Source organism: Athene noctua, chromosome 4, assembly GCF_965140245.1.
Source record: "Athene noctua chromosome 4, bAthNoc1.hap1.1, whole genome shotgun sequence".
Taxonomy (NCBI): Eukaryota; Metazoa; Chordata; class Aves; order Strigiformes; family Strigidae; genus Athene; species Athene noctua.
The window spans coordinates 82189489-82214751 of NC_134040.1; the positions used below are offsets into that span (position 1 = coordinate 82189489).

Below are 25263 nucleotides of genomic sequence, written 5' to 3' on the forward strand. Positions count from 1 at the left end.
GATGCAACAAAATCATGAATTACAGAAAAACAGACGTGAAGAGCTTGAGGGAAATAAAATTCAGTGCCTCAGCTTGATTAAGTGCAGCTTTTGTCTTTGAGATATCGGACGTGCTGGGCCAGGGAACAAAAAAAAATAAAAACAGGGAGAGGCGATGTCAGACAGAGCTCCCTTGTGTGTGTCTGATCTTGCCTTTCCTGAAAGAAAGGACAGAACGATGTGATTTCAGCTTAGACAGCAAGTCGCTGAAGAGCCAGGCTGTGCCTTTCGGTGCGCTGGGAAGCAACCCAGGGCCGCCGCCGCCGCGGGGCAGGGGCCGGGGGCCGGGGGGCCGGGGGGCCGGAGGGTCGGGGGGTCGGGGAGCCGGAGGGCCGGGGGCCGGGGGGCCGGGGGGCCGGGGGCCGGAGGGCCGGGGCCGGAGCATCCCCGCAGCTGCCGGGGAGGCGGAGCCAGCCACTGACCTGCCGGCAGCGAAACACGGGCACGTTATCTGCTTTGAATAACTCCGCCCTTTTTCCTTCCTACCTGCGCCGGAGGAAAAATCAAATCAAATATTATTTAAAAAACTAATATATATATATTTACACATTTAAAAGCAGGGCTGGCAGGAGAAAGCAGGCGGGCGGCCGGGTGGGTAAGGCTGCCTCCCTGCCGCCGGCGGGAGGTGCATGAGGAGCTCGGCGGGGCGCCGCCGCCATGGAGCACATCCGGATGCCCAAGGTGGGTCCCGGCGGGCCGGCAGCGGGGCCGGGACGGGGCCGGCGGGGAGCGGCGGCGGGGCCCGGCCGCGGCTGCACCCCCGGGCCGGGCCCTGGAAGGCGGCGTTAGCAGCGGCGCGGCGGGCCTGAGGCCCGGCCCGGCCCGGCCATCCTGGGCGCGCTCGGTCGCTGCTGCGGGGGTTCGGTCCTGGGGCGGTTTGCGGTTCAATCCGCCCAGCTACGCCCAGAGATGGCCGCGTCGTTTGGCCGTGCGGGCTGGGGATCTGTCGGGCATTTTACCTGCGTTTGGTTCAGTCCCTCCCGTTAGCGCAGTGTCCGTGAGTTGCAGGTATCCAAAATGAGGGGTGTGTTATCTGCGTTTCAGGTGCCTTTATTTTAGCCCGGTGTTTCAGACCTGGTGATGAATGGGTTTAGTGTTTGTATACCGACATTTGGCTACTTTAATCATTCTTCCAATACAGCTTCCCAAGCATGAGGCCTGTGTTTGTTAACAAAATTGCCATCTTGCTCCAAAAAAGAAGATACAGTATTGACACATGCAAATTTTAGATTAAAAATAATAAAAAATGAACCAGAGCAATATGTTAATTTGAAGTGGGGGTGGGATATTTTTTCATATTTATTTATTAACCCAAACCCCTGTGATTAAGAATTTATTTGTGTTTTGATTTGTGCCTATTCGTTTATTATCAACATTTAGCATGGTGACATGAATTTGAGATGAGGGCCTCCTCTTTTAGTTCATTTATATCTTGGGGCCTTCAGGTGTTAAACCGCAAATATATTAAAAAGATAGGCGTTTATAACAACTGCCTTTCATCTCGTCTCATTTCATGATCTATTACCTGCCCTTGTGGGAAGGAAGAATATGAGAATAGTAAGGGTGTATCCTCCTGCAGGTAGGAAACAATCAGTGAAAGTTGTCTGAGCAGATGTTTCTGACCTTTAGCTGAACAGTGGAAGCATGAATGAGGAAAACAGTGAAAATAAATTAATAAGGGGAGAAAAAATCCTAAAAATAAACGGTCATGTTTGCTGTGAACGGAAGGCTCTGGCAAGTCCTTGTTGCAGGCAATGGAAGCTTATCTGTTAACTTTTCTACAAGCAAGTCCTTACAATGTTGATCTGCATATGTAAAACCCATTTCTGTATCTGACAGCTGTGAGAAGGCACTGTACTGATGACTCAAAACATTGAAAATCTTACTCGGTGTGAGGTGATTCTACAGTCTTGGTTCCTGGCATTCTCTTACATTATAGCTATGCTAAAAGTTCTTTCTCTAACATAATAAAGCAGTTTAGAAGACGTGATTTAAAGGTACGAGCGATATAAAAATCCTTTAAAATTTCTTACATAAATGTAGAAAATCCAGGACATTCAGCATGAGTCAGTTCTCTCCAGTTACTCGTAAATTCAGTGGCAAGTCAGTGTATCTACAGTCACCTAGCAGAATTTGGTATCTTTGATTTGTTTGCTCAAAAAACCTCAGCTTAAAATCAACCACCAGAACGGTGTTGGGTTGTTTAGGTTTTGTTTTTACTGAATTTGTTTCTGATAATTTGGAATTTAATGTTAAATGATTTCCAGTGCTATGTAAAAATAGTTAAGGGAAGACTATGTGGATATAGGGATAGTCTCCCTGTATCACATGACAGTCTCTGGTATCACATTTCCTGACTCCATCCTATTATGTCCTGACAGAAATTTGATAAGTAACTACCCTACTCTTTAAAGGTATTAATGACACTTTTCTTGATTTGCAAACCCAGCAAAATGGAAAATCAGTATAAATCCCATACTTAGAAAATTAATAAACTTAATAATATCTGAAAACAAAATTCCTGCCCCAAGTAAACTCTTTTCCTTCAAAAGGCAGTAAAAAACCATCTGTATCACATGATGTCCGTTAGGACTTGGCAACTGCCTTTTATTTTAATTGAAATACAACTGTAGTGAGTGAGGGTTCATAAATATTAAAATAAATCTGATAAAACATAACTGTAATTTAAATTCTATAGCAGTTGGACCAGTAGTTCATTTAGGTCACTACTCTGTGTCTGACAGCGACAGAAGGAGAGCATGTAAACCTGGCCATGTTCTGCACCCTTTCAGCATTCGCAGTCGTATCAGTGTCCAACCCTTCCTAGTTCCAATAGTGTCCGTTTATGGGCCTCTCTGTGTGAGTTTGCCAAAGCTCCTTCTAGACATGCCGACACCCGCTGCCTCCACAGCCTGCATGGAAGCAAGTTCCAGAAGACCATGGCTGTACAAAATATTTTCTTGTATCTGCTAAAACGTTCATAGAATTTCATTCAATACTCTAGGCTTCAAGAATTTGGTGAATAACAGTTCCGTGTTCATCTTATCTGTGCCTTCACCGTAAATCTTGACCACAACCCACCAGATTCTGATAATAAGAGAGAAATGTCAACAATGACCCCAAGACCTCTTTCCTGCCTGGTAACTCAATTCTGAGTCTGTGGTTGTGTAGGTATGGTTTAGGTTGGTTTTCCTATCGGTACACTAATTTATGGCTGTCTCTGTTGAAGGTTTTCTGTGTCTCTTTTGACCACACAAAGATCTGTTTTGCAAGGCTCTTCTTGAATTACTGTGCTACAGATTAAGCATTTGGCTACCTAAGATGGTTTAAGATCATCCACAGACTTGAAGATTTCACTGTTTATTCTTTTCTTCAGGTCACTGAGAAAGTTCAATAAAACCAGTCTCAGCACCAGACTCTGTAGGACTTCACTGTTGCCTCTTCTCCATCCTGAAGAGAGAGCATTACGCCTTAGTCTTTGCTTCCTGCCCTTTTACCAACTTTGTAAATGGACCTTTCCTTCATAAGTACCATGGGAACTTAGTTTCTTTAATAACCTCTGATTGTCAGAAGCTTTTGTGGAACTCTAAATATATTATGTCCTCTGGGTCACCTTTAGCCTTGTGCTTTGTGGCAGCATCACGGAACTTCGGCAGAATTTCTCTCTGCAAAAGCCATTCAGGTTCTTTCTCAGCAGCCTGTGTGTATCCACCTGCTCAACAATCCTGTTCCTTCACATGTTGTTGACATAACTACGTAATTTTGCTAATGATACATTGTCTAATATTTCACCAAAAGACATGATTTCTTTAAGTCTAGTTCTGAAGAATTTAACGGCCGTCTCTCCTTAGCAAGTTAAAGTAGGAAGTCAATAGCAGAAATAGAAACCAGGTCTCTTGACAGTTGTCTATTAGACAAAATGACTTTTCTTCATTATTTTTGAAACGGTATTCCCTAGACCTTTTGAGCCTTCCCTGGACTTTCTGAATATCCAAGACCCAAACACACTATTTTATGTACTGAACGCTATTATTCTATCATTATAATACTGGTAGAACAGAGTGCCTCTATGTTGTGTGCTTATGCATGCAGACATACATGCGCAGTAACAATGTTTTCACAACGTTAACGTCATCCTATGTATGCAGGCTGTAATTTGGGTACATTTAAGAGTTGCTAACAGTCATTCATTTCTAAATAGAATTATATAGTTGTATATTATATCTATTTGAAAAATTAAAAATTAGTAAAACCACTGTCTGCCATGAGTATGGATTGAGCAGCGGGATAGTTTAGGATAACTGCCAAACCCTGAAATGTGACAAACTGCTCATAACAGTTATAAAAAGCGAATAAGCAATACTTCTCAGACTAGAAGCACATCTTGTTAACGTGCAGAGATATGCCTGGCCATGGAGAGACTGACAGATAAAGAGCTCTGAAGATATGTTTACTTCATAGGGGAACTTCATGCATTGTTGCTAATCAGTTACTTTATTTACTGGTGTTCCGTATCATTTGTCTTTGTATATTGGCAGCAGTCCTCTGAATGCCCTTCTTACAATAAAGAATACATCAGATTTATCCCTGGTGTAACAGCTGTCTTCAGTGGAGTTAGCCCGGAAATTAATTTGGCTCAGTATCTCTTGTTAACACAATACTTGGGATGACTTCTGTTGCTCGAGTGCTTTAATTTTTGTGATGTTATGGTAAGGTTTTTCCTTTCAATGATCCCTTTCTCAGGCAGAATTCAAGATGCGCTGCCACTTCTCATGATAATGACGGATCTTTTTACCAGATGTATTATTTTCCAAAACAAATTGCCAGCGTGTGTAAATGAGTGTTGTTTCCTTTTGTTTTCAGTCTATTTTCCTTTCCGTAGTTCTTCCTTTTCATTCAAAAAGCTTTATAATACAAGTCAACTTTCTCAATGTCTCCATCAGGAACCCTGTATCATTTACATCCACTTTATATATGACACATGTAAATGGCAAAAAATTTGTCCAAGTGCTCATTTAGGTCAAATGGCAAAACTGAACCCAGTAAGCCTAATCTTTACTCTACAACTACATCTGCTGGTTTGCTGGATCTTCATCTGTTTTTAAGCTAAGCTCTCTCTGTGTCTTCTGTTGAGATAGGAGGTGATACTATAGTTAAGTTCTCCATATTCAGGTTACTATTCTTTCTGGAAAAATTTGCTTTCAGTTCAGTGATGTAGGAAAGTAGGAGGAGTCCTGAGGCACTGTCAGGAACCACCTGAGGATGTGGGCTGGTTGTTTCCCCAACAAGTCAGGGAATGGAGTTCCACAGGTACTTTGCCATAGCTGTCCTAGCTCTTTGCTGAACTTCTCTTTAATTTGCTATTTAGGAAACACGGAGGAGGTAAGGCTGACATGGCCCATGCCTTTTGTTTGGGGTCATCAGCTTATGGTAGACACTCTACTGCAACCTCTTTTGAGTGCCACGTTGATTTTCTGCTTTTCAAGTGTTGTGTAAATGTGGACAGTATTCACTTTTCTGTTCTAAATATACAGCTTAGAGCAGTGTACCTTACAGATCAGCTGGTGCTTTCTGATTCCATAACTGTTTTCTAAATTTACATCCTCGTTAGGAAATGTTTAACCTATTATGAGGCCAGACAGATTTAATGACTTCAAACATGTCATTCTACTTGACCGCTTATACTCGAAGTGATGCATTAAAACATTTACACTAATTCTGGACATTTAGGACTCTGATTTTGTGCATTATAGATTTTTTCTTGTTAATAAATTTTCCCTATTTAAAATGTGATATAGTTTTCTTTGGGTTCCATTTTTTTCATCTTTGTGCTGTGTAAATTTGAGCACAAATGATAACTTTAATGCAAATGAGCTTTGTAACATACTATGCTGAAAAGTGTTCTGTGGTTTGGCCTTCAAGACTGGAGGTGGGTAAAATTAAAACAAGAACTGCAGAGGATATCTAGTTGATGTGGGATTGGATTTAAAATCTGAGTTTGGAATTTGCTTCTAAAATATTTGGTTTGCATTAGAGTCATCAAGGGACCTGTTTATTAGTGTCAGTTTAGATTTAAACATAGCCTTGTAACAGCCATTATTCTCAAAAGATTTAGTCAGAAAATGGTCAAAAGGTCATGCAAATCATGGTTATTGTGCAGTCATGATACCAGTTTAATTAAATTCTGACTCAAGGGTATTTATTTTTTTTTCCTAACCCACCTCAGAGAATTGCAGGCTTTTAAACTTCAGCTACATTTGACTGGGTGTCAGAACCACAGCCTGTTTACAGTACCGACCACAAACTTGACGCAAATTATATTTACAGTTTACCTCACCTATAGATCATATTTTCATATCTAACCTGACGGACCTGCAATCCAGCTGGGGATTGCCCATCTCAGCCTCAGTTTTCTCATCATCTTTATCATTTAAGTCACTTAATATGTCTTTTTGCAACTGGAGGAGATCCAGAGCTATCTTTGATTTGGGTGGGTTTCAAGATGATGTCATATTAGTGAAATCAAACTAACTCCTGCTAAAAATAAATATTGTGGTGCAATTTCAGTGAATCACATAGCCAGAATCGCTCTTTGGGTCTTGGATGTCCTCTTCCTCCACATCACGGGTTTAGTTTGGCTCATTCCCATTGTATATATGTGAATATGAGACTTTGTCTTGATACATGGGAAGATTTTGGCTGCTGTTTTAGTCACTGAGCAGTATTTCCTTTTTCTTGTTCAGTGATCTGGATTTTTTTTTTCTTTCTCCCAGGCTTATCAGGTTGTAGTGTTGCTATTTCCCTTATTTTGGAGTGTTTCTGTTGGACTCCACCTTCTTTCCATTCTTAATTCTATTTTTCCTTACCAGGAACTTTTCAATTAAATAATTTTAAATTGACATGTTTTTATTTACCAGACTAAAATGAGTCACAGAAGGCTATTGTTGCTGAAGTTCTGTAAAAGCACCAGCAGGGTTCTGGTGAGAATTTGCCTGTTTTCCTGTCTGTCTACCCAGGAGATTACTGGGGATCTGAGAACTGTCCTTCCTTCAAGTCAGCAGAGAAATTGGAGACTTTGGGGTTTCTGAGCTCCACAGTCCTATGTCAGGTCTTCAATCTGGAGACCTAACTGTAGCTAGCTCTTGGTTCCTGGGTCCATAGTCAACGTCCTGCAGCTCTCACAGCCCACACCAAGCCAACACATCTTAAAGATCTGGAAGACTTGCATTTGGCTGTGGATTTGAGAACTGTGATTCAGCCTGTAAGACCAGGAACCTGGAAACCCAGATAATTCAGGCATGTTCACTGTTGGGGTGCTAATTTGGTCTTCATGTGGTAGAGCTGAAGCCTTTCTTTTTTATCTACTAGACCAGACGAGTGGTGCTTCTAATTTTGTAACCAAACATTTGATTCAGAATACTAACAGAGAATGTAAAGAAAACTGGGAGAAAGCATGATCCATATGGGAAGATGTTTCCAAATTTATGTCCTGAAGCATGAACACTGATGCAGCCAGTGGTCCTAATCCGAAGGTCATTTAAGGCAATGAAAGAATTCCTCTGGCTTGAAAAGACTCCCGATATAGCATTTGGGCTTTTATGGTTTTGGTTCTATTTTCACTTGGTTTTCTTTATTGTACATTAACCTTAGAATTAGGACCCTTCTATTCTGAATGCTTTTTCTCTTTTGAAACTTGGTTTTCATACATATGCCTGTTCCCAATATGCACTTTATTTCTATTTTCCTTGTAGTGTTGTTTTAAAAAAAATTCAAACCAAGTCTTTCTCTAAATACCTTGTTTTACCCACGTTATGGGAGTGGGAAGGCATTTGTCCTTTGTGGGATCTGTATACCGACTCATTGTATTAATTGGAAAGGTAGTTTTTCTTTAGATTTCTAGTTTTTTGTCTATTCCTTCTAGATTTAGATTGCTCTGTTAAGTCCATAATAATATAATATTTTCCTAATCCTGGAATTGGCAGTGGTCCTTTTGATTTTCTATGCCAGACTTTCATATTTCAATAATGTGACCGTCAATAAAGAGGCAGCTGGATAAGGTCATAAAACAAGCTCTAAGAACCATGGAAAACCACATACTTTAATTTGCTGTCTTGGTATCCGTGTCTAAACCAGTAACTCTAAAACTTACTGCACTTAAAAATGGTACTGAAAATCATTTAGACAGCATGTCTGCAGGGTACTCTTTGATTTCTGTTTATGCATAGTAGGAGACTGAGGTTGGAGTGGAGGATTTGGGAAGTTTGGCTTTGGAGTGGTCAAGGCTGGAATCCCTAAGCCTGCTGTTAATGGACTCAAGTGGGTGGTATTCAATCTATCTGTGTCTGTAAGCTAAAAGCATCATCTGTTTGCAACAGAAAATACACACCGACATTTCCTGGTGTGCAGGTGTACTCTGCTGAGAAAGACAGATCGTCACCATGAGACAAAGGAGTCCTACAAATGCAGGTTTAATGCAAATTTTTAGTGGCCTGCACAGCTGAAGCGGCCTGGTACTGCTGCTCTGAAATAGGCTGCCAAACAGGGCATAAGTCTGAACGTGCAACAGAAACGCCTGTATCAAACGGAGGAACTTAAACAGACATTTCTTTTCAGTGTCCCTTGGCTGCATGCAGAATTCTTTCACCTTACTCCAGCTTACTGCTGTGAGCAAAACAATAATTTTCTGCATATTTTTTCAGAACTAAATCTAAACACTTTTGGCAAATGTAGTAAAATTTACTGACTTGAGGAAGCACATTTTTTCCTAAATTAAAGCTGTTAGATATTTTTAAATATCTATGTTTTTTAATAGAACACACAGAAAAGTTAAGAAATTCCTCAGTTGCTTTCTTCTTTTCTAGATAAATGAGATCTAATATAGACTGAAAGAGAAAACATGGATGAGCCTTGTGTTACAATGTTGACCCCATATTGCAATGCTATATACACCTAATAGGTCCACTGCATCCATTATACAACTGCTACTCAGCTATATCTGATAATATGGTACTGACCTCCCACTTTTTATAGACAATAAAAATATTTTAGCAGACAATAGGGGTTTTTAAGCCAAATTGTTAGGTAATTTGTTCACTGTCTTGCTAACATTATGAGTCATTCCTTATATTTTTTTTCATCTCTCTTCCAGTATTCCCATATCAGTTTATTCCTTTAGTAGATTGGACTTGCTTAGATTTTTCTTGAATATTTTCCCCCATTCTGTCAGGTTTGCCCTGAGGAAACTTTTTACAGCGCAGAGCTTACGGTGTCTTTACTTAAATTTAAAGATTTTGGTATTTTTGGCTTTGGTTGATTCTTTTGACATATGCAACCATCCGACTCTGTGTTACAGATTGATTGTGCATTATTTTACTGCACTTGGGTTAATCTTGTCAGAGATGGAAATACAAAAAAGTTACATGGATCGACTACAGTTTTCATGATTCTTATGAAATAGAATAGAAACCACATTAAACAGCAGCATCAATTGGCAATTTAGTTTTCCTTTATTCTTGTTCCAAGATTATGCAAAAAGGTCACTTATTGTATATTTTGTTTAATGAGTACAACACTATAGTATCTTTGTGTGAAAAAAAGTTGTAATAGCATTTGATCTTTCGCATGTTGTATTTTTTCACCCTCAGGAATTATGCTAAACACATGGATAGCTGGGGTCAACCAGGGTGAAGAAAGCTCAAATATTCCACTTGGCCTCATACCATACCAGCTGTGCTCCTTTTTTCTCATTAGGCTCAGGCTTTTGGCTTGCACAAGCTCTTTCCTTAGCTTTTGCGTGCCTGCAGTGCTGAAGCTGGTCAGAGTCCTGTCACTAATTCCCAGGATTTGGTTTCTTTGTTTTTTTACTTGCATGTATAACATCACAAGGTGAGCAGGGAGAGGCAGCCGAAATCCCCAGGAGGTCCAGGAGCCCAAGGGAAATTGAAGTCCTGGACAGACGACAAAAAGCCTTTCTAGGGCTAAGGGAGTGCCGCTAACCTAACAGGGGCCCAGCCCTGTTCCTTGGCTTTGGGTCAGCCTTTTCAGCAGCACAGACCGTTGTGAAAGCAGTCCTTTATTGCCCTTGAAGAATCCTTGAAACTCCTTCATACAGTCAAAGGTCAAGGTACTTGATCAGCTTTTATCTGGAACGTTCTTTGAAAGACTTTTGTTGTAGAGCATTGAATTTTAACGGGCTGAGTAATGGAGAAGCTCCTGAGGATGTGGCCTGAGCTAGGGCATTCCCTGCTCACCTTTAATTAGCAGCTTTCTCCTATCTGGGAGGGTTTTCTGGCCTTTCTTCCTTTTTTTGTGATAAGGAATTAGAGAGTTTAGTAGCAGTTCTTCCTGAAGAAGTGGGGAGCACTTGGTGATACATGGGAGCAGAGTTATTTCTATCTTGGCTCCCAGATAGGTTTTTCCACTTATGTTCTCCTTCCAGATGCACAGTCATAATGGTAATGAAATGAACTGGCGGTTCAAGTGTCTTCTACTTCAGGTTAGCTAATATATGGGAAGGAAACACACAGACCTATGTAGTGAGAATATAGCTCTTTGAGATGTCTTTTCCTCATTCAGAATTTCATTTTATTTGAAAATCCTACAGTACAGACTGTTTTGTGTCAGGTGGCATCTCCGTGAGTGGTGTTGTGTCAGGAAGCAGCGGGACCAAAGGTTTGATCCAAGGCATGTTTTTTTCCAGTCTGACCAATCTGCTGTACAGCTTTGCTTCTGTACTCTCCTTTTCCTACTTGAGTCTGAGTCCACAGTCAGAACTGATCTTGCATTTATCTGAACGAGCTTTCCCATCTGGAGTTAAGAACAGCGTGAAAAAGTAGCAATAACGTCTGCATTTTTTTATGGTGCCGTGTGTTTGGAGATACTGAAACATCTTAAAGAAGTGAGAATGAAGGTAGCATATTCAAGAAGCATTTAAAACCAGGCCATGCAGTCAGACCTTGTTCAAGAAGTAACCTACACTAAAATGAAAACAAATTAGGGTACATGGATATTTTTAGGAATAACATTTTGGCACACCAACTTTTCTGAACACTTTCGGGGTCAAATCTTTGCCATTTTTCCTTAGGTGGGAGTCCCATTGAAAGTGGTAGGAGTTGTGCCTGAATAAAGATTTGACCCATGCTTTTCCCCAATACGAAATTTTTTTCTTGAATGACCTCCTGGCAACCTTGTTTGTAAGTCATTTGTCATGTTTATTCTCTGACTAAAAAGTGCCTTCCATCTGTTCCTAATCTGCATTCCCTTTACCTTCTATTTTTGCCTCCTTTTTTCTGTCATCTGTGTTGCATTGAAAATAGAATTTCTGGCCAACTTTATTCATCCCCATGTAAGGGGTTGTAATCATTGAAATAAATCTCTTGGCAGTGTTTTCTTTAAGCCTAGACAACCATAGTCATCAGGCAAAAATAAATGATGTGGACAACAGCTTCAAATAAATTATTGAAGCTTTTCCTTAGATGCCACTCTCCAGACTGGCTTGGCTAATGTTTTCCTTTTTACTCCTTGAGCTCTTCCAGCTCTCAGCTTTACAGGCTGGTTTTGCTCTTTTATATTCTTTACCTGGCATTTTCTGATCTGGTCTCTCCCACCAGGTGTTCATTTCAGGCAAAGTGTATACGTGTGGTGTGCATGCTTTTTCTTGATGTGTGTCAGTACATACATGATTTCTTAGGGTCTCCAATAAAGTCTGTAGTAGTTTTGGTGAAGAAATGGAGCACTTCTTGGAGAACAAGTAGGAGATGAATTACTACAGTGTCTCTTTCTGATATTAAATTTTTTTTTTTTTTTTTTTGCTATTGCTGATTTCTCAGCATGCTGCTACTTTTTAGACAGAAAAATTCAATTTCTTCCAAAGCACTATTGCTACATGTTCCTCTCTTGTGAAAAGAACGTATTTCCATTCCCCCTAGACCATTTAAAGACACTGTTTGACTTGGCTTTCTTTTCATGATTGGGAGGGTGGAGAAGAAGAAAGAAGGCTCGTTCTCTGAATCTTTTGATTAGCAGAATGAAATCTAGCCCTGTTTTACTTTTTTTTTCCTGTCCATGGGTGAAATGTTGTGCTTTTTCACAAAGTTTGAGTACCTGGAAGCTAGGCAGAAGAAACACAGATGGATCTGAGATGAAAACCATGTAAATCCATGCAGAAGGTTACGCAGAAAGCTTTTAGAACAGGCTCCTGAGAACTTAGAGACCCTTACTGCTCCTGAAGGCATTTCATTCCACTTACTCCTATAAAGCAGAACTGTGAATTTGAATCCAGGTAGAGTTTAGACTTAAGCAGTTCCCATTCCCTTTGGAAACGATTTAGATATGTTAAGGTAGGTCCATAAGGCAAGTTATTAGTAAACCCGTGTTATTTTTCTCGTACTACAACCACAGATTGTCATATATCACATGAGAAATAAGCAAGGTTAATCAATGAATCATGCTAATTTTTACTGAGCCAAATTTTTAAGTTCTCACTAATTTTAACTGTCTCTTATTGTACTCTTTGAGGTCAGCAGAAATAAGGGCTAGCTAAAAATTCAGTCTGCTGCATCATCTTGTAAACTACTTTTTCCTTGTTGATTGAGCCTGGTAAGAGAGCTCAGTCTGAGTGGTACTTATCCACGCTGAAGTACTGAAAAACTGAGAAGCTCTTGTTATAATGCAGAAAATGTGTGCTCTTGTGGATGATGTGCTGTGTCAAAAAATTGTCAGGATAAAAAATTCTATATTCTCAAGTAAGTAGAAATTGCCAAGAGTTCCACTTAACCAGAGCAAAGAAACATGGACAATTAGACCAAATATGTGTGTCTTTCAGTACAAATATTAAAACTCTGGGAAAAAAATGTTGAAACTAAAGCTACTGGTGATAAATTAGAATGTTGATGTAGTAGGCACGTTAGAAATTTAGTGGAAGAAAAATAAGCAATGTGACAGGCACATCGGTGACAAATTACGTGGAAAAGACAAGTAAAGTTCCTGCCTGTCAAAAGACCAGAATTTTTGTATTGAAGTAAACAGAGTCAAATCTCATAGATCTTGTGGTCTGAGCTCAGAGGACAACTGAGCACCACGCAACTGCTCAGTCACCCTTTCCCCCTTAGGAATGGAAAGGAGAAAATAAAGAAAAAGGACCAGGAATCAAGATAAGGACAAGGAGGGATGACTCATCTCTTATGGTCATGGGCAAAAGACAAACTCGTTAGGGGAAGAAAAAGAACATCACTTTAATTCAGACATGAACAACACCACTTAACAGACAGAGGAGGATAGTGAGAAGCATTACCACAGCTCAAAACCATCTTCCCTCCACCCTCCCTCTTCCTGGGCTCTGCTTTGCTCCCAATTTCTCTACTTCCTCCCCCAGAGTGGCGCAGGGGGCAGGGAATGGGGGGGCTACAGCGTTCTTCTTCCTCCTCAGAGGGAGGACTGCTCGCATTCTCCCCTGATCCTGTGTGGAGTCCCTCTCACAGGAGACAGTCATCCACGAACTTTCTCTATCATGAGTCCTTCCCAAGGGCCACAGCCATTCCTGTGCTGCTCCAGCGTGGGTCCCCGCAATGGGCAATCCTCTTGGCGCAGAACTACAACAGCAGGGACTTCTTCCCACAGAGTCCCGGCCTTCTTCGGGTGCAGCCACCTGCTCTGGCGTGGGTTCCTCCACGGGCTGCAGGTGGGCACCTGCTCCACCGTGGACCTCCACGGGTGGCAGGGGCAGCCTGCCCTCTCACCACGAGATACAGGGGAGTCTCTGCACTGGCGCACCTCTCCCCCTTCCTCCACCTTTCTTCCACTGACCTCAGTGTTCACATTGGTGTCCTCCTCATCACTCCTCCTCACAACTCCTACTCCTCTTCCCGTTACCCTTCTTAAATACATCATTGCAGAGGCGCAGCCGGCATCACTGATCGGCTCGGCCTTGGCCAGAGGTGGGTCTGACTTGGAGTGGGGGATGCTTCAAGAAGCTTCTCACAGGGAGCTACTGCTGTAGCCCCCTCTCCCTCTACCAAAATCCCCCGCCACACACACAAACCCAGCACCACACACTAACTAATCACAAAAGCGAAGAGTCCCCACAGATTGCAATTAGAAGATTAAACAGGAAAAGCAGAACTGTAGCACCAAAGGACTGTAGTACTGTCTGTCCTACCTAAATAGTGGCATTGTCTGTGACAACCTAAACAAGATCAAATGGGACATGATGGCAGGGAAATGCAGTAACAGTGGGAGACATCATTTATCAAACTGAGATTGGGTAAATGGGCTGGGGGCGGGGGGTGGTTCTGAGTAAAAGTTTATTTTTTTTTTAATGATTGCTTATATGGAGGCTATTTGTTTATCTTGAAAAAAAATAATTTTAAGTAATTCTAAATAATCCTAGGACCTGGTCTTAGACAGCAAGAGAAAGACCTGGTTCAAAATACAGCTAGAACCTCTGTGTGACAGCAACTAACGTACTTAGATGCAGAGTACTATGTACTATGTACTATTTCAAGTACATAATGTACTTGAAATAGCAGAAAAAGAGGGGAAATAAATCTCCCATGGCAATGTTTAACTTCAAAGAGGAAACTACATAAAAATGTGAAAACTGTTTAAAAAGAAAGAGAGCCAAATTTTAAAATGTTTATAGGAGTCATGAAGATTGTTTAAATATGGGAGCTCACTGCAAGCCTACTTCCAGAAAAAGGTCTTAAAAGACCAAAAAAAGGTTTGCATAGCTAAACAGCAGGGTAAAGGAGTAAAAAGATGTCTCTTATTAAAAGGACTTCTTTTATTAGAAGTAAAAGGGCTTTCTTCAAGTTAAAGTTGTGCCTAAATGAGGAAAATAAAGAATAAACAAGTTAAATATTTGAACAAAATAAGGCAGACTAAAAGAGATCTTAAAGAACATCTTGACAAAGATTACTAGTAAAGCCACTTTCAAGCCGTCTTTAAGTAGGTAAAGTCCTGACAGAAAGTCTACAGAAAGTAAATGATCGAAGTAGGAATGATATTTAGGGACATGCCCATTCTGGCGTATTCCTTTGTCAAGAACATATCCAGGAGATTTGTTTGAAAACTTAAAAATGGAATAGAGAACAAAAGAGCAAACATCTACACAAACCCATCGTACGCCCAAAGCTTGAATTCTGCTTGCACCTTTGGCCTCTTCTCAATAACCAGACCTTTTGTAGGATAATCAGAAGTGTGGAAGAGCTTGTCAGGAATAGCTTCCATAAAGGTCACAACTACATAAAGTTGGGCTCTTCATTCTGGGAACGCAAGGATGGGGGGAATAATCTGTAAGAGCATGTGCACCACAGAGAAAGTAAATTGAGGAGCAACATTCCCAGTTTACCAAATTGTTCACCAAAAGCATGGAGCACCTGCTATCGGTGACAGGTTCAGAACAAGCAAGAGGACGGTTTTTTGTACACTGCGTAGGTGAAATGTGAAGTTCGCTCTAAGAGGATGTTGTGGGTGCCCATAGGTTACAGAGATTCAAAATGCTACTTAACAACATTCATGGAACTAAAATGCACTTTAAAACTATGGCTGTTAAAAACTATGACCTCAGCTTCGGAAACCACCAGAGCTGCTGCTGCTTTTTAGAAGCTGGGATGACATCCTGAGGGAACATCAGTACACGCTCACCTCTTAGACTCTTCCCTCAGCAAATGCAATTGTCCACTCAGAGAGAAACTGCAGGGCTAGGAGATCTCTGATCTCACCCGGTGCAGCCATTATATTTGCTCTGGTGAAACTTACTGCACTTTATTACACTTTAATGAAATTTACTGCACAGTAACTCCAACTGTTCCTGTTTATTGAGATCCAATCTTTATTTTATTTGTAGCTCTGTGTTTTTAAAAAAAGCTCTGTATTAAAAAAACAACCAAACAAGAACTTAGTTAGTGTATTAGGTCATGGGGCTCTGGTTGATGAGTGGGGGGAAGAGGATGTGACTAGGAGGTCTGGAAATTCATCCCTCAGCCCCTGCCCTGCTGTGTGGATGCTGCTTTGCTTGTGTTTCATGGCCCAAACTACCTCAGTTTGTAGGATTGAGCATGATGACTGCCTTGTGCAAGATCAGGGCCTGTACAGCAGAGTCCTTGTGGACAAACCTCACTGTTACTGTTATTTGTGGGTTCCTTTTAGAGGGGCACTGCCTACATCCTTCTTTTGTACCATCCCTGGTCTTTTATATATCCTTTTTTACTTACTACTGAAATGCTTACTGGGTTAATTCTGTGTTTCTTCCATTCCTCCTTAACCCAATACGTGACCTCTGAAGTAGATGGTCCTGGGAAAAGACTTTATCCATGCCTTCTAGCTGTTTTATTTTTGTTTAAAGCAGATTATAACTGGCCTTGAGGGAGAAGACTTGGTTTTTACTAATTGTTTAATTTTAAGCATTTTGCTACCAAACTGGCATATTTTGGTTTTAAGGATTTCTTTATTCCTATTTTTAAAATAGCGCAATGCATTTGGGATACACATTGTAAACATGTAATTCTTAGGGGCTGGCATCATTCTGTTTCTGGTATGATTTCAGTGCATTTATTTCTGCAAAATTTTGAGAATACATGGCTACATCCCATCTCTGAGAGTATTTTAGGAAGTTTCTGTCAATCTAATCTGAAATCTCTGAATTATTAAAAATCAAATTGATTTTGCTGATTCCTCTTGGGTTTTTTTTGCTTTGTATTTGTTGCACTCAATTCTGTTTTCAAGAAATTGGTGCAAAAATACATTTATTTCAATGCAAAAGTGATCAGGTCCTCTTTATCTTTGTTCTCTCCCCCCCCCCCCCCCCCCTTTCATTTTCTTAGAGCAATATTTAAGTCAGCTTCTGTACTTCAAATGCAAGCCTAGTCCCCTTTGATTTTAATGGGGGCGCATCTCTTCAATAGTTATCTGGTATGACCACCACGTCAGCCTCAATAGGAGCATAGGGACAAACGATGAAACGTTTTTTTGAACCATCAACAGAGACTTGCCTGGAAGCTGGAGTGACGCCTGCTGAAGAAAGACACTCTTCTACAGCAATCACCTCCTTATTATGTTCTTTAACTTAACTTCCTATGTATCACTGATAATTTTGAAATGGCTTGAACGGACAACACTAGAGTTTAGCTGAAGGCCAGGCCCTGCCTTGCAATCAGAGGGTTTTGGTAAGGTGAGATAACAGGAAAGAGCTGAAGTGAGAAATTGTCTTTGGAAATCTTTGCTAACGGATTTTTGGATACATAGGTACCACAAGAGGGGGAAAAATGAACATTAATGTAGGTTTGGACATAGATCACATAATACAATCGTATTTTCTCATATAGTTATACTCTTCTGATAGTCATTTCATATGGTACTGAAAATAACATTGGTTGTGATGGACAAAGTGTAGATGCTGAGATCTCACTGTGGCCAGGCTATGTCATAGCCTAATTATTTTTTTTTTTTTGTCTGTCATTTCTTTGTATAGGTGGAAAATGTTCGGTTACTTGATCGTTTATCTTCAAGAAAAGCTGCACTGGGAACCTTGTATTTAACGGCTACCCATGTCATATTTGTGGAGAATGGTTCTGAAACTCGTAAAGAAACCTGGGTATGAATTTTTGTTTTTTTCAGTTAGCTGTAAGTTTGTGGCTCTTGATTGATGGCAATTTGAATATAACCTGCAAAACAGTTTAAACATAGTAAATTAGTTAGTATGGATGCTTTTATAACTTCAGAGCATGTGAAATTCCAGCCTGGTAATTTCTGAAAATTGTCAGTGTATTTTGGATATTGCAACATAGTGAGAGGAGTAGAAGGACCTTCACTGTATGAATACCAGATGTTATTAACTGAGGAACAGCTGCTGTAAACCACAGTGTTCCTCCTATTGTCTAGGAAGAACTGAGGAGAAATATTTGAATGTGAATTACTACTTTGGCTCAGTCAGCTCTTGCCTATCTTCCTGACTGCTTGTGCTGAATCAGTGATTTTGCTGCTTTTTTTTTTTTTCATAATGTAGTGTTTTGAGTTACCTATTTTGATGGATCAATAACGTATGTAGCATGTATATATATAGGTACAGATACATCTCCGCTGTCATACCATTTGAGAGTCCTTTATGTAGCTTGATTATGAATCCTTTGTCCATTTTTGTACTACTAACTCCATCCTCTTTTGGTCCTGCTATTCCCCTCCTGACTTTTATTGTAATATCTCATCTGATGCAGTATTTAAAATTAGATCAGGACTACCATTCTGCCAATGAGGAGGCCCAACATTTTAGCCTTATCTAACTGATGCCAGCTGATCTTTTCACTGTCCAGATAGATGAAAAGAGCTCCTTTTCTGACAACTGCTAGCTTACACTAAAGCAAACAAACAAAAAGCTTTGGATGGCATGACCAGGCTAATGTTTGAGCAGCTGAAACACTCCAGAAGCACTTTTTTGTCTGTAGGTGATGTATCAGGTGCTGCTAGAGCCTGAAGCTGGAGATAGGAACAAAACTACAAGTGGAAGGTGCGGGGATTTTCTGAAACAGTAGTGGAAGCTACTGTGCTTGGCTTGGCGTATCATTTAAATAATTATTTTTCTTCCTGAAGGTTTGAATCACTTGGCATAACCATTTTAAATTCCCTGGCAGGTTCTTCACAGCCAAATTTCCTCTATTGAGAAGCAGGCCACCACTGCCACTGGTTGTCCATTGCTGATCCGCTGCAAGAACTTCCAAGTGATCCAGCTGGTCATCCCTCAGGAACGAGACTGCCATGATGTTTACATATCTTTGATACGTCTGGCACGACCAGGTATGGGAAGGAAACTGGCACAAAAGTCAATCCTTACCTTGAAGAGGCAGAATGTAATGGAAGAAATGTAGCTGTGCATCTTTGTCCTTTGCAGGTTAAGAAAAAAGGCTTTATTAGAGATGTGTTATGAGAGAAAAGGTCTCTGATCAGACAAGCATATTAAAATAATCACTTATGGAGCAACGAAGAAAGCACATTATAACAAGTACTTAGTTCCATAAAGTATGACATGAACTTTTGTTTAAAATAATACTCTAGAGTATCACAGGCCATAAATCATATTATAATGCTATTTTCTTTGTAGCTGTTGTTTACTGGATGCCTTGTGTGTAAATTTAGGAAAATACCGACAAGTCTCTAAATCCAGGGAACTTTCATGTTCCTGCTGTGACAAAAATCTCACTTTATATTTAGTGGTCATGACAAATTTGAATTTTCACTTTCTGTGCTGTGCATAAATTTCTGCAAATCGGCAAAAGGTTTTACAGCAAGTAGTTGATTTATTCCACTGGACTGCCTGTGTTTCAGCCTGTTATTCTCTATGTTTTGAAAGTGCCCTTTTTGAATTTCTGAATTAAGATCCTTTTGAAACCTTTCCTCTTTTCAATGAAAATCCAAATATTGCATCAAAGTCCAACATCTGATCCTCTGCATTATAGCTGCTCTACTAAGAACCAATTGATGAGGCTTCCGGATTGTTTATTTTACGTGATAACTGTAGAAATACAACACCAACCTCTGTCCTTTATTATTATTTTAACAGCATGCAAATAAAATGTCTAACACAGTCTGTACAAAAATTACAACATTGGCTTTAATGATTATCTTGCTAGGAGAACACCAATTTTATCTACTCTGTAGAGGGGGAAAAAATTGCACAGTCAGCCAGCATAGCTACTGAAATTTATAAAGTACCTTCTATAATTAGGATAGTAGTAGTAGTAGTAGTAGTAGTAGTAGTAGTAACATGCAGCTGCAGCAGATGTAACTTAATATGCTAGGTGATGCAAGATGAAAGTAATCAGAGAAATTTAAAAACAATGAGACCAATTCAGTCAGTGGTTCTACTGATGTAAATCTGGATTAATTCCACAGACCTCAGCTGCACATATGTGTACATGTATGCTGGAAGGAATGCAGTTCTGTAATGCTCTTTCCCTGGGAGCCAGGAGGAGGACTGCACACTGTTGTGCACCAGAACAGGACACAGGCATACAGAATGATGAAGGGAAGAATAGCTGTGGACCCTGAATACAAATTCAGCATCAGACTGCAATAGACAAGAAGGTTTGAATGAAGAAGAAGATGCAATAAGAGCACAGCAGAATTAGCTCTTTGCATAGTTCAGCTGTACAGTAGTTTTCCTTCTCCAGAAAATTATCCAGTCTTCATCTGAGGCAGGATGAAATCTTGCTTACTTTAGTCCTCAAACCTAAGATTTAATTGAATTTATTGGAAACGTCACTATTTAGGGACAAAGACTTCTGAGTTAGTTCATTTTTGGAAGATTGTGCTGCATAGTCCATTGTTCAGATCTTTTGTCTTTGCCACAGTACAGATGTTACATTAATAAAAAGACTTCTAAGCTACTTCTGGCCAGCAAATTCTTTTGCAGAACAAGTGCTTATTCTGGCACTGACTTCAGTTTTCTTTGGATGAAAGTGTATGATCACTGACATTTTGTCTTTGTGCTGGGGGAGGGCTTTTACAATTCAGTAGAGAAGTGGTCCAGAAAAACAATGTATTTTAAGTAGCACTACTAATAAGGCACGTATATTGGAACACATACAAATAATAAAAGAGCACAGTACTTTCAAAGTATGCTTGAAAATAGTTATAAACCAGGATAGGTGCTTTTGTATAGCAAAGCATACTATTTTAAAAGAAACTACGTAAAGGATAATACCAATTCTGGTTTTGAAGTGTGATTTCAGGACGAGAAATCTGAACCGGGTTTACTGTGTTTGTTTGCTTATTTTTTTCCAGTGAAATACGAAGAGCTGTATTGTTTCTCATTCAATCCAAAATTAGATAAAGAAGAACGAGAACAAGGCTGGAAGCTTGTGGACCTCAATGAAGAATATAATCGGATGGGTATTCCAAACAACTATTGGCAGATTAGCGATGTAAACAGAGACTACGGAGTGAGTTGCTGTGGTTTTTCTGTTGCAGAGGCTGTCTGTAAAACAAATCAGCAGTCTGACTGTGGACTACTGTAGTGCTTACATGCAGTATCCCTTTGTGCTCAGTGCTGTACACACATGTAGTAAGGTGCAGTTCTTCTACCCTTTCACATAAAAAGGCACATAGAAAGTGGGAGAAAGGATGTGTCTTCATTTAACACAGGTGGAAGTGAAGCACAGAAAACATGTCCACAGTGTTTTAAACATTGGAGCTTGTCTGCCTGGGGAGAAGTTTAAATCATAGCTAATGTTACGTGTCTGATTGAGCATTTTCCTGATATGTAGGCTTATTTAAAATTACTACACAGTCATTTTAAGAAAAAAATTACTTGAAATAGTGAATTTGGCAATTTTTTTTTTTTTACTGGCTATCCTCACAATCCTTTTGTAGCCTCTGTCATTGACTGTTAGTGTTTTTCACAGTCATTTGACAGGTAATATGTCTTCCTAGCTGCATGCTCTCCTGCCTCGTTCAGTCTTGTACAACTGATGTCCCTCGAATGTTAATTAATTGTGAGAAATAATAATCAAAGTATTGTTGAAGGAAGTTTGTTCATCCACTCCGTTGGATCTGTTGCTGGAGCATATCCATGCTAAGGAAGGTTTGTGAAGTTCTCAGAGAAGACTGAATGTGCTGTCTGGGTTTGTTTTCTTTTTGTTAATCGGAAAAAATATTTGACCTCTTTTAAGATAATCTGTAGGAAAATGGCATCATGAACAAAATCCAGTTTGCCACAGCAGCATCTGTAACCACAAGCCCTTCCTTCTCTTTCTCCTTCATTACATATCTCTGACTCTCTCAGAACCTAATTTCTTCCTGGGCATCCTAATTCCTTTAGTCATCTCAGAAAGTCCCAGGGAGATACTGGATATTCTTTTGACTCCAGCCAGAATGCCACAAGCAGTATCAGGAAAAGGAAATCAGACCAGGACCCCATTTGTGGTCCCACTTGCCTCAAGAGGAACTTCTGGGCTTTTTTGCAGGCTCATTGCATTGCTTTCAGAAGTGGTGGGCATTGTCAGGCCTGCTTGTCTTCTGGTATCCTCGTTTCATATGGATTAATTTACTTTCTCCAAGTCCCTTTTTTTGTCATTCATTTTATTATCAGATTTGCTGGAGAATTTGTCTCTATAGTTCCCTCCCATTATAACAGAGGGGTGTTTGAGACTTTCACCCACTCCCATACTTACTTCCAAATGCTGCTACAGAGGGATCCGTAGTTGTAAATTCCACCTTGCTGTACATAATGATGAATCTTTTCTGATATGAATGCATGTTATACCTGATGTTCTCAACAAGGAATGAATTAACATTTGGAAATACAGCCCTTAAACCATTCTGCTTCAGTTTTGCCATCTGTGAGTTAGAACTAATACTTTCCAGCTTCAAAAGACTGTTTTGAGAAATGTCAGTGATGTGTGTACAATAATGATGGAATATTCCTTGAGATTAGAGTTCCTTGGTATTTTGTTTTTGCTGTGGAGATGGCTAATGCTGCTTGTATTTTGTAGAAGAAATAAGTAGAGTTTCCTTTCACAGGTCTGTGACTCCTATCCTACAGAAGTGTATGTACCAAAGTCTGCGACTGCACACATCATAGTGGGGAGCTCTAAATTTCGGAGCCGAAGGCGTTTCCCAGCTCTTTCCTACTACTGCAAGAATAATAATGTAAGTGTGAATTTGTAGCTTTGAAGTGTTTGCTCATTTTGGCCTTGCTTTCATAATTCTAGTAAGCTTTCATAAGAAGGAATCAGTGGTTATTGTACAAAAAAAATACAACTCTGATCAGTGTGGTTGTGCATATGAGCACACACTATAATTATGATCAGTTCATTGATAGGCATTTAATGCAGTCATTTAAAGGCAGCTTCATCATCCAACTAACACTAAAAAATGTGATCCCTGTATCACAAGGAAGTGGGAGAATAGCAGAGGTCCTGAAACTGAGTGGTGGAAGAGTGAGGGCCAGTAGCAGGCAGTTAGCAGGTGACTGGAAAAGAACAGAGCGACAGCCTGAGAGCAAGTTGAGGAGAAGAAAAACCTTGCTTGCAGCAATTGGACAATCAGGAGTAGCCTTTCAAGAAAAGATCTGTGAATAGACCCAAAAAGGATGGATGAAAGCTACCAAATTCTGGCTGAGCAATGTGTTGTGCCTTTGCAGAAGAGACTCTCCTTGTCTGTAAGATTGAGGAGTGTCATGTTCTCCTCTCCATGACAGATATTCTCAGGAACTGACCCACCTGTCTGTAACCATTAAAAAAAACCCCCCTGTACCTAGTTTATTGAAATTTCTGTTTCGTTCAGCTGAGGTAAAAGAGACCCTTGGACTGAAGGATCCCATGGACTGGGTGGTTTTCCATTCGTGTCCCAGGCCCTCTGAGACTGGCTTAGCTCAGCAGTCATTACCAGCTAGGAGGATGGTGTCCCCTTTGTACTGACAAAGGATCTGTTTGTTTATTATCTCCTCCTGTTTCAGTCCCAGCCTGGCAAATGCACTGAGAGATCTTCTCTAGTGCTGGAAGATGACCGGGATTTCCCAAGAGACAGTGCTAGTGCAGGATTACAGGGCATCTCTGGAATTTGCCGCACAGGATAGGAGTTATTTCCATAGGATGTCACAAGCAGAAATCATAAGCTACAGTCTCCATGGAAATCTTATCTTTACAGTGGCCCCTATGATAGGTTTAAGTTTCAGAAGGAAGGAATGAGAGATTATTTTGACTTCTTCTTTACCCTTTATTTCATCAGAATTCTGCTTCCATAAAGATCTATGAATTTGACAACAAAACAAGAGGATAGGAAGATACAAATAGTAAATACAGTCTCTGCATAAATTGCATATTTAGTGTTTCATTAGGACCAAAATTTTCAAAGTTAACCACTTTGCATAATCACCTAAGTACCAATTTAGATATCTAGGATTCAAAACACTAGGACATTTCCAAATCTCAGTGAAAGAAAAGATCTTGGGCATCTGTGAGATTCCAGTATATAGTGATTCTGTTTGGATGGGTTTCATGGATTCAGCCTGAATGTTTTCCCTGTTGTGGTTGGAGTTCAGGTTAAGGTTCAGAACACCAGAATCTGAAGTATTGTGTTTACTCCTGGATCCTTCCCAGTTCAGAAGGCTAGGAAAACAGTTGGGAATGTTGGAGGAAATATCTCCTGGTGAGTTTGGAGGCTGGCATGAGTTGCCAGCTAATAGGGTAATGGACAAGAGTGCGACTTGTGAAGATTTGTGATTGTAGACATTGAACAGCTATGGTAACAGAAGGTTGGGAAGAGGTCTGCTTCATGCAGGGGAGATGGGTGCCACTCATTCAGTCTTTCATGCTCAGAGCTTTCCCATAGCTCTTTGGTACTGACAAATTCAATGATGATGTGACACCTTACTCTGCATCTTCCAGGATCTGTGTGAATATGATAAGATCAAACTCCGGAACTATCTGTTCAGCCTGTGCAATAGCAAAACATGACCTCATCTCTTGACCTACTCTTAAACATAGCCCAAGAAATTTTATAGATACATGTGCTCATCCTAAACAATTGGCCTGGGTCAGCAGGAGGTGATCTTTTCATGGATATCATGTGTCATGATATCTGTGGTCAGTGGGTCAGCTTATCTTCCTAGTTTCGCAGTACTGGTAGTGCGGCTGTTTCTTTAGATGGGGCTAAACGTGATCTTAACCCCAAGCCAAGTTATGGCAGACAAGCCATTCTCTCATATTGGTGCCAGCACATACCATAAGGCCTTTGGGCCCAGAGGATGATATAACATAATGGCCTCCAGTCCATATTTCCTGAATCCCAACCTGCTTCCACAACACTAACTTAAACCTTAATCTTGAGGTCTATATCTGCCTTGTGTATGGTACGCTATGGATGAGAGAGCAGTGTGTTCCTACTATTAAAATGGCAGTTTATGGACATTAAATCATAGAATGGTTTGAATTGGAAGGGACCTTAAAGATCATCTAGTCCCAACCCCCCTGCCATGGGCAGGGACACCTTCCACTAGCCCAGGTTGCCCAAAGCCCCGTCCAACCTGGCCTTGAACACTGCCAGGGAGGGGGCAGCCACAGCTGCTCTGGGCAACCTGTGCCAGTGTCTCACCACCCTCACAGGGAAGAATTTCTTCTTCATAGCTAATCTAAATCTACCCTCTTTCAGTTTAAAACCATTCACCCTCATCCTATCACTACACTCTATGATAAAGAGTCCCTCCCCATCTCTCCTGCAGCCCCCTTTAAGCCC

The 25263-nt window shown here is 40.5% G+C and overlaps 1 protein-coding gene across 1 annotated transcript in view; it reads left to right on the forward strand.

Moving 5' to 3' along the window:
• The first annotated feature begins 235 nt into the window (after window positions 1–235).
• Window positions 236–25263, forward strand: part of MTMR7 (myotubularin related protein 7) — a 49342-nt gene continuing 24314 nt past the window's right edge. The window contains exons 1-6 of the mRNA XM_074905893.1: window positions 236–270; window positions 600–720; window positions 17507–17629; window positions 18663–18825; window positions 20812–20969; window positions 22549–22677. Of these exons, the coding sequence (XP_074761994.1) occupies window positions 697–720; window positions 17507–17629; window positions 18663–18825; window positions 20812–20969; window positions 22549–22677 (597 nt within the window). The 5' untranslated portion in view covers window positions 236–270; window positions 600–696. The remainder of the gene's footprint in view (window positions 271–599; window positions 721–17506; window positions 17630–18662; window positions 18826–20811; window positions 20970–22548; window positions 22678–25263) is intronic.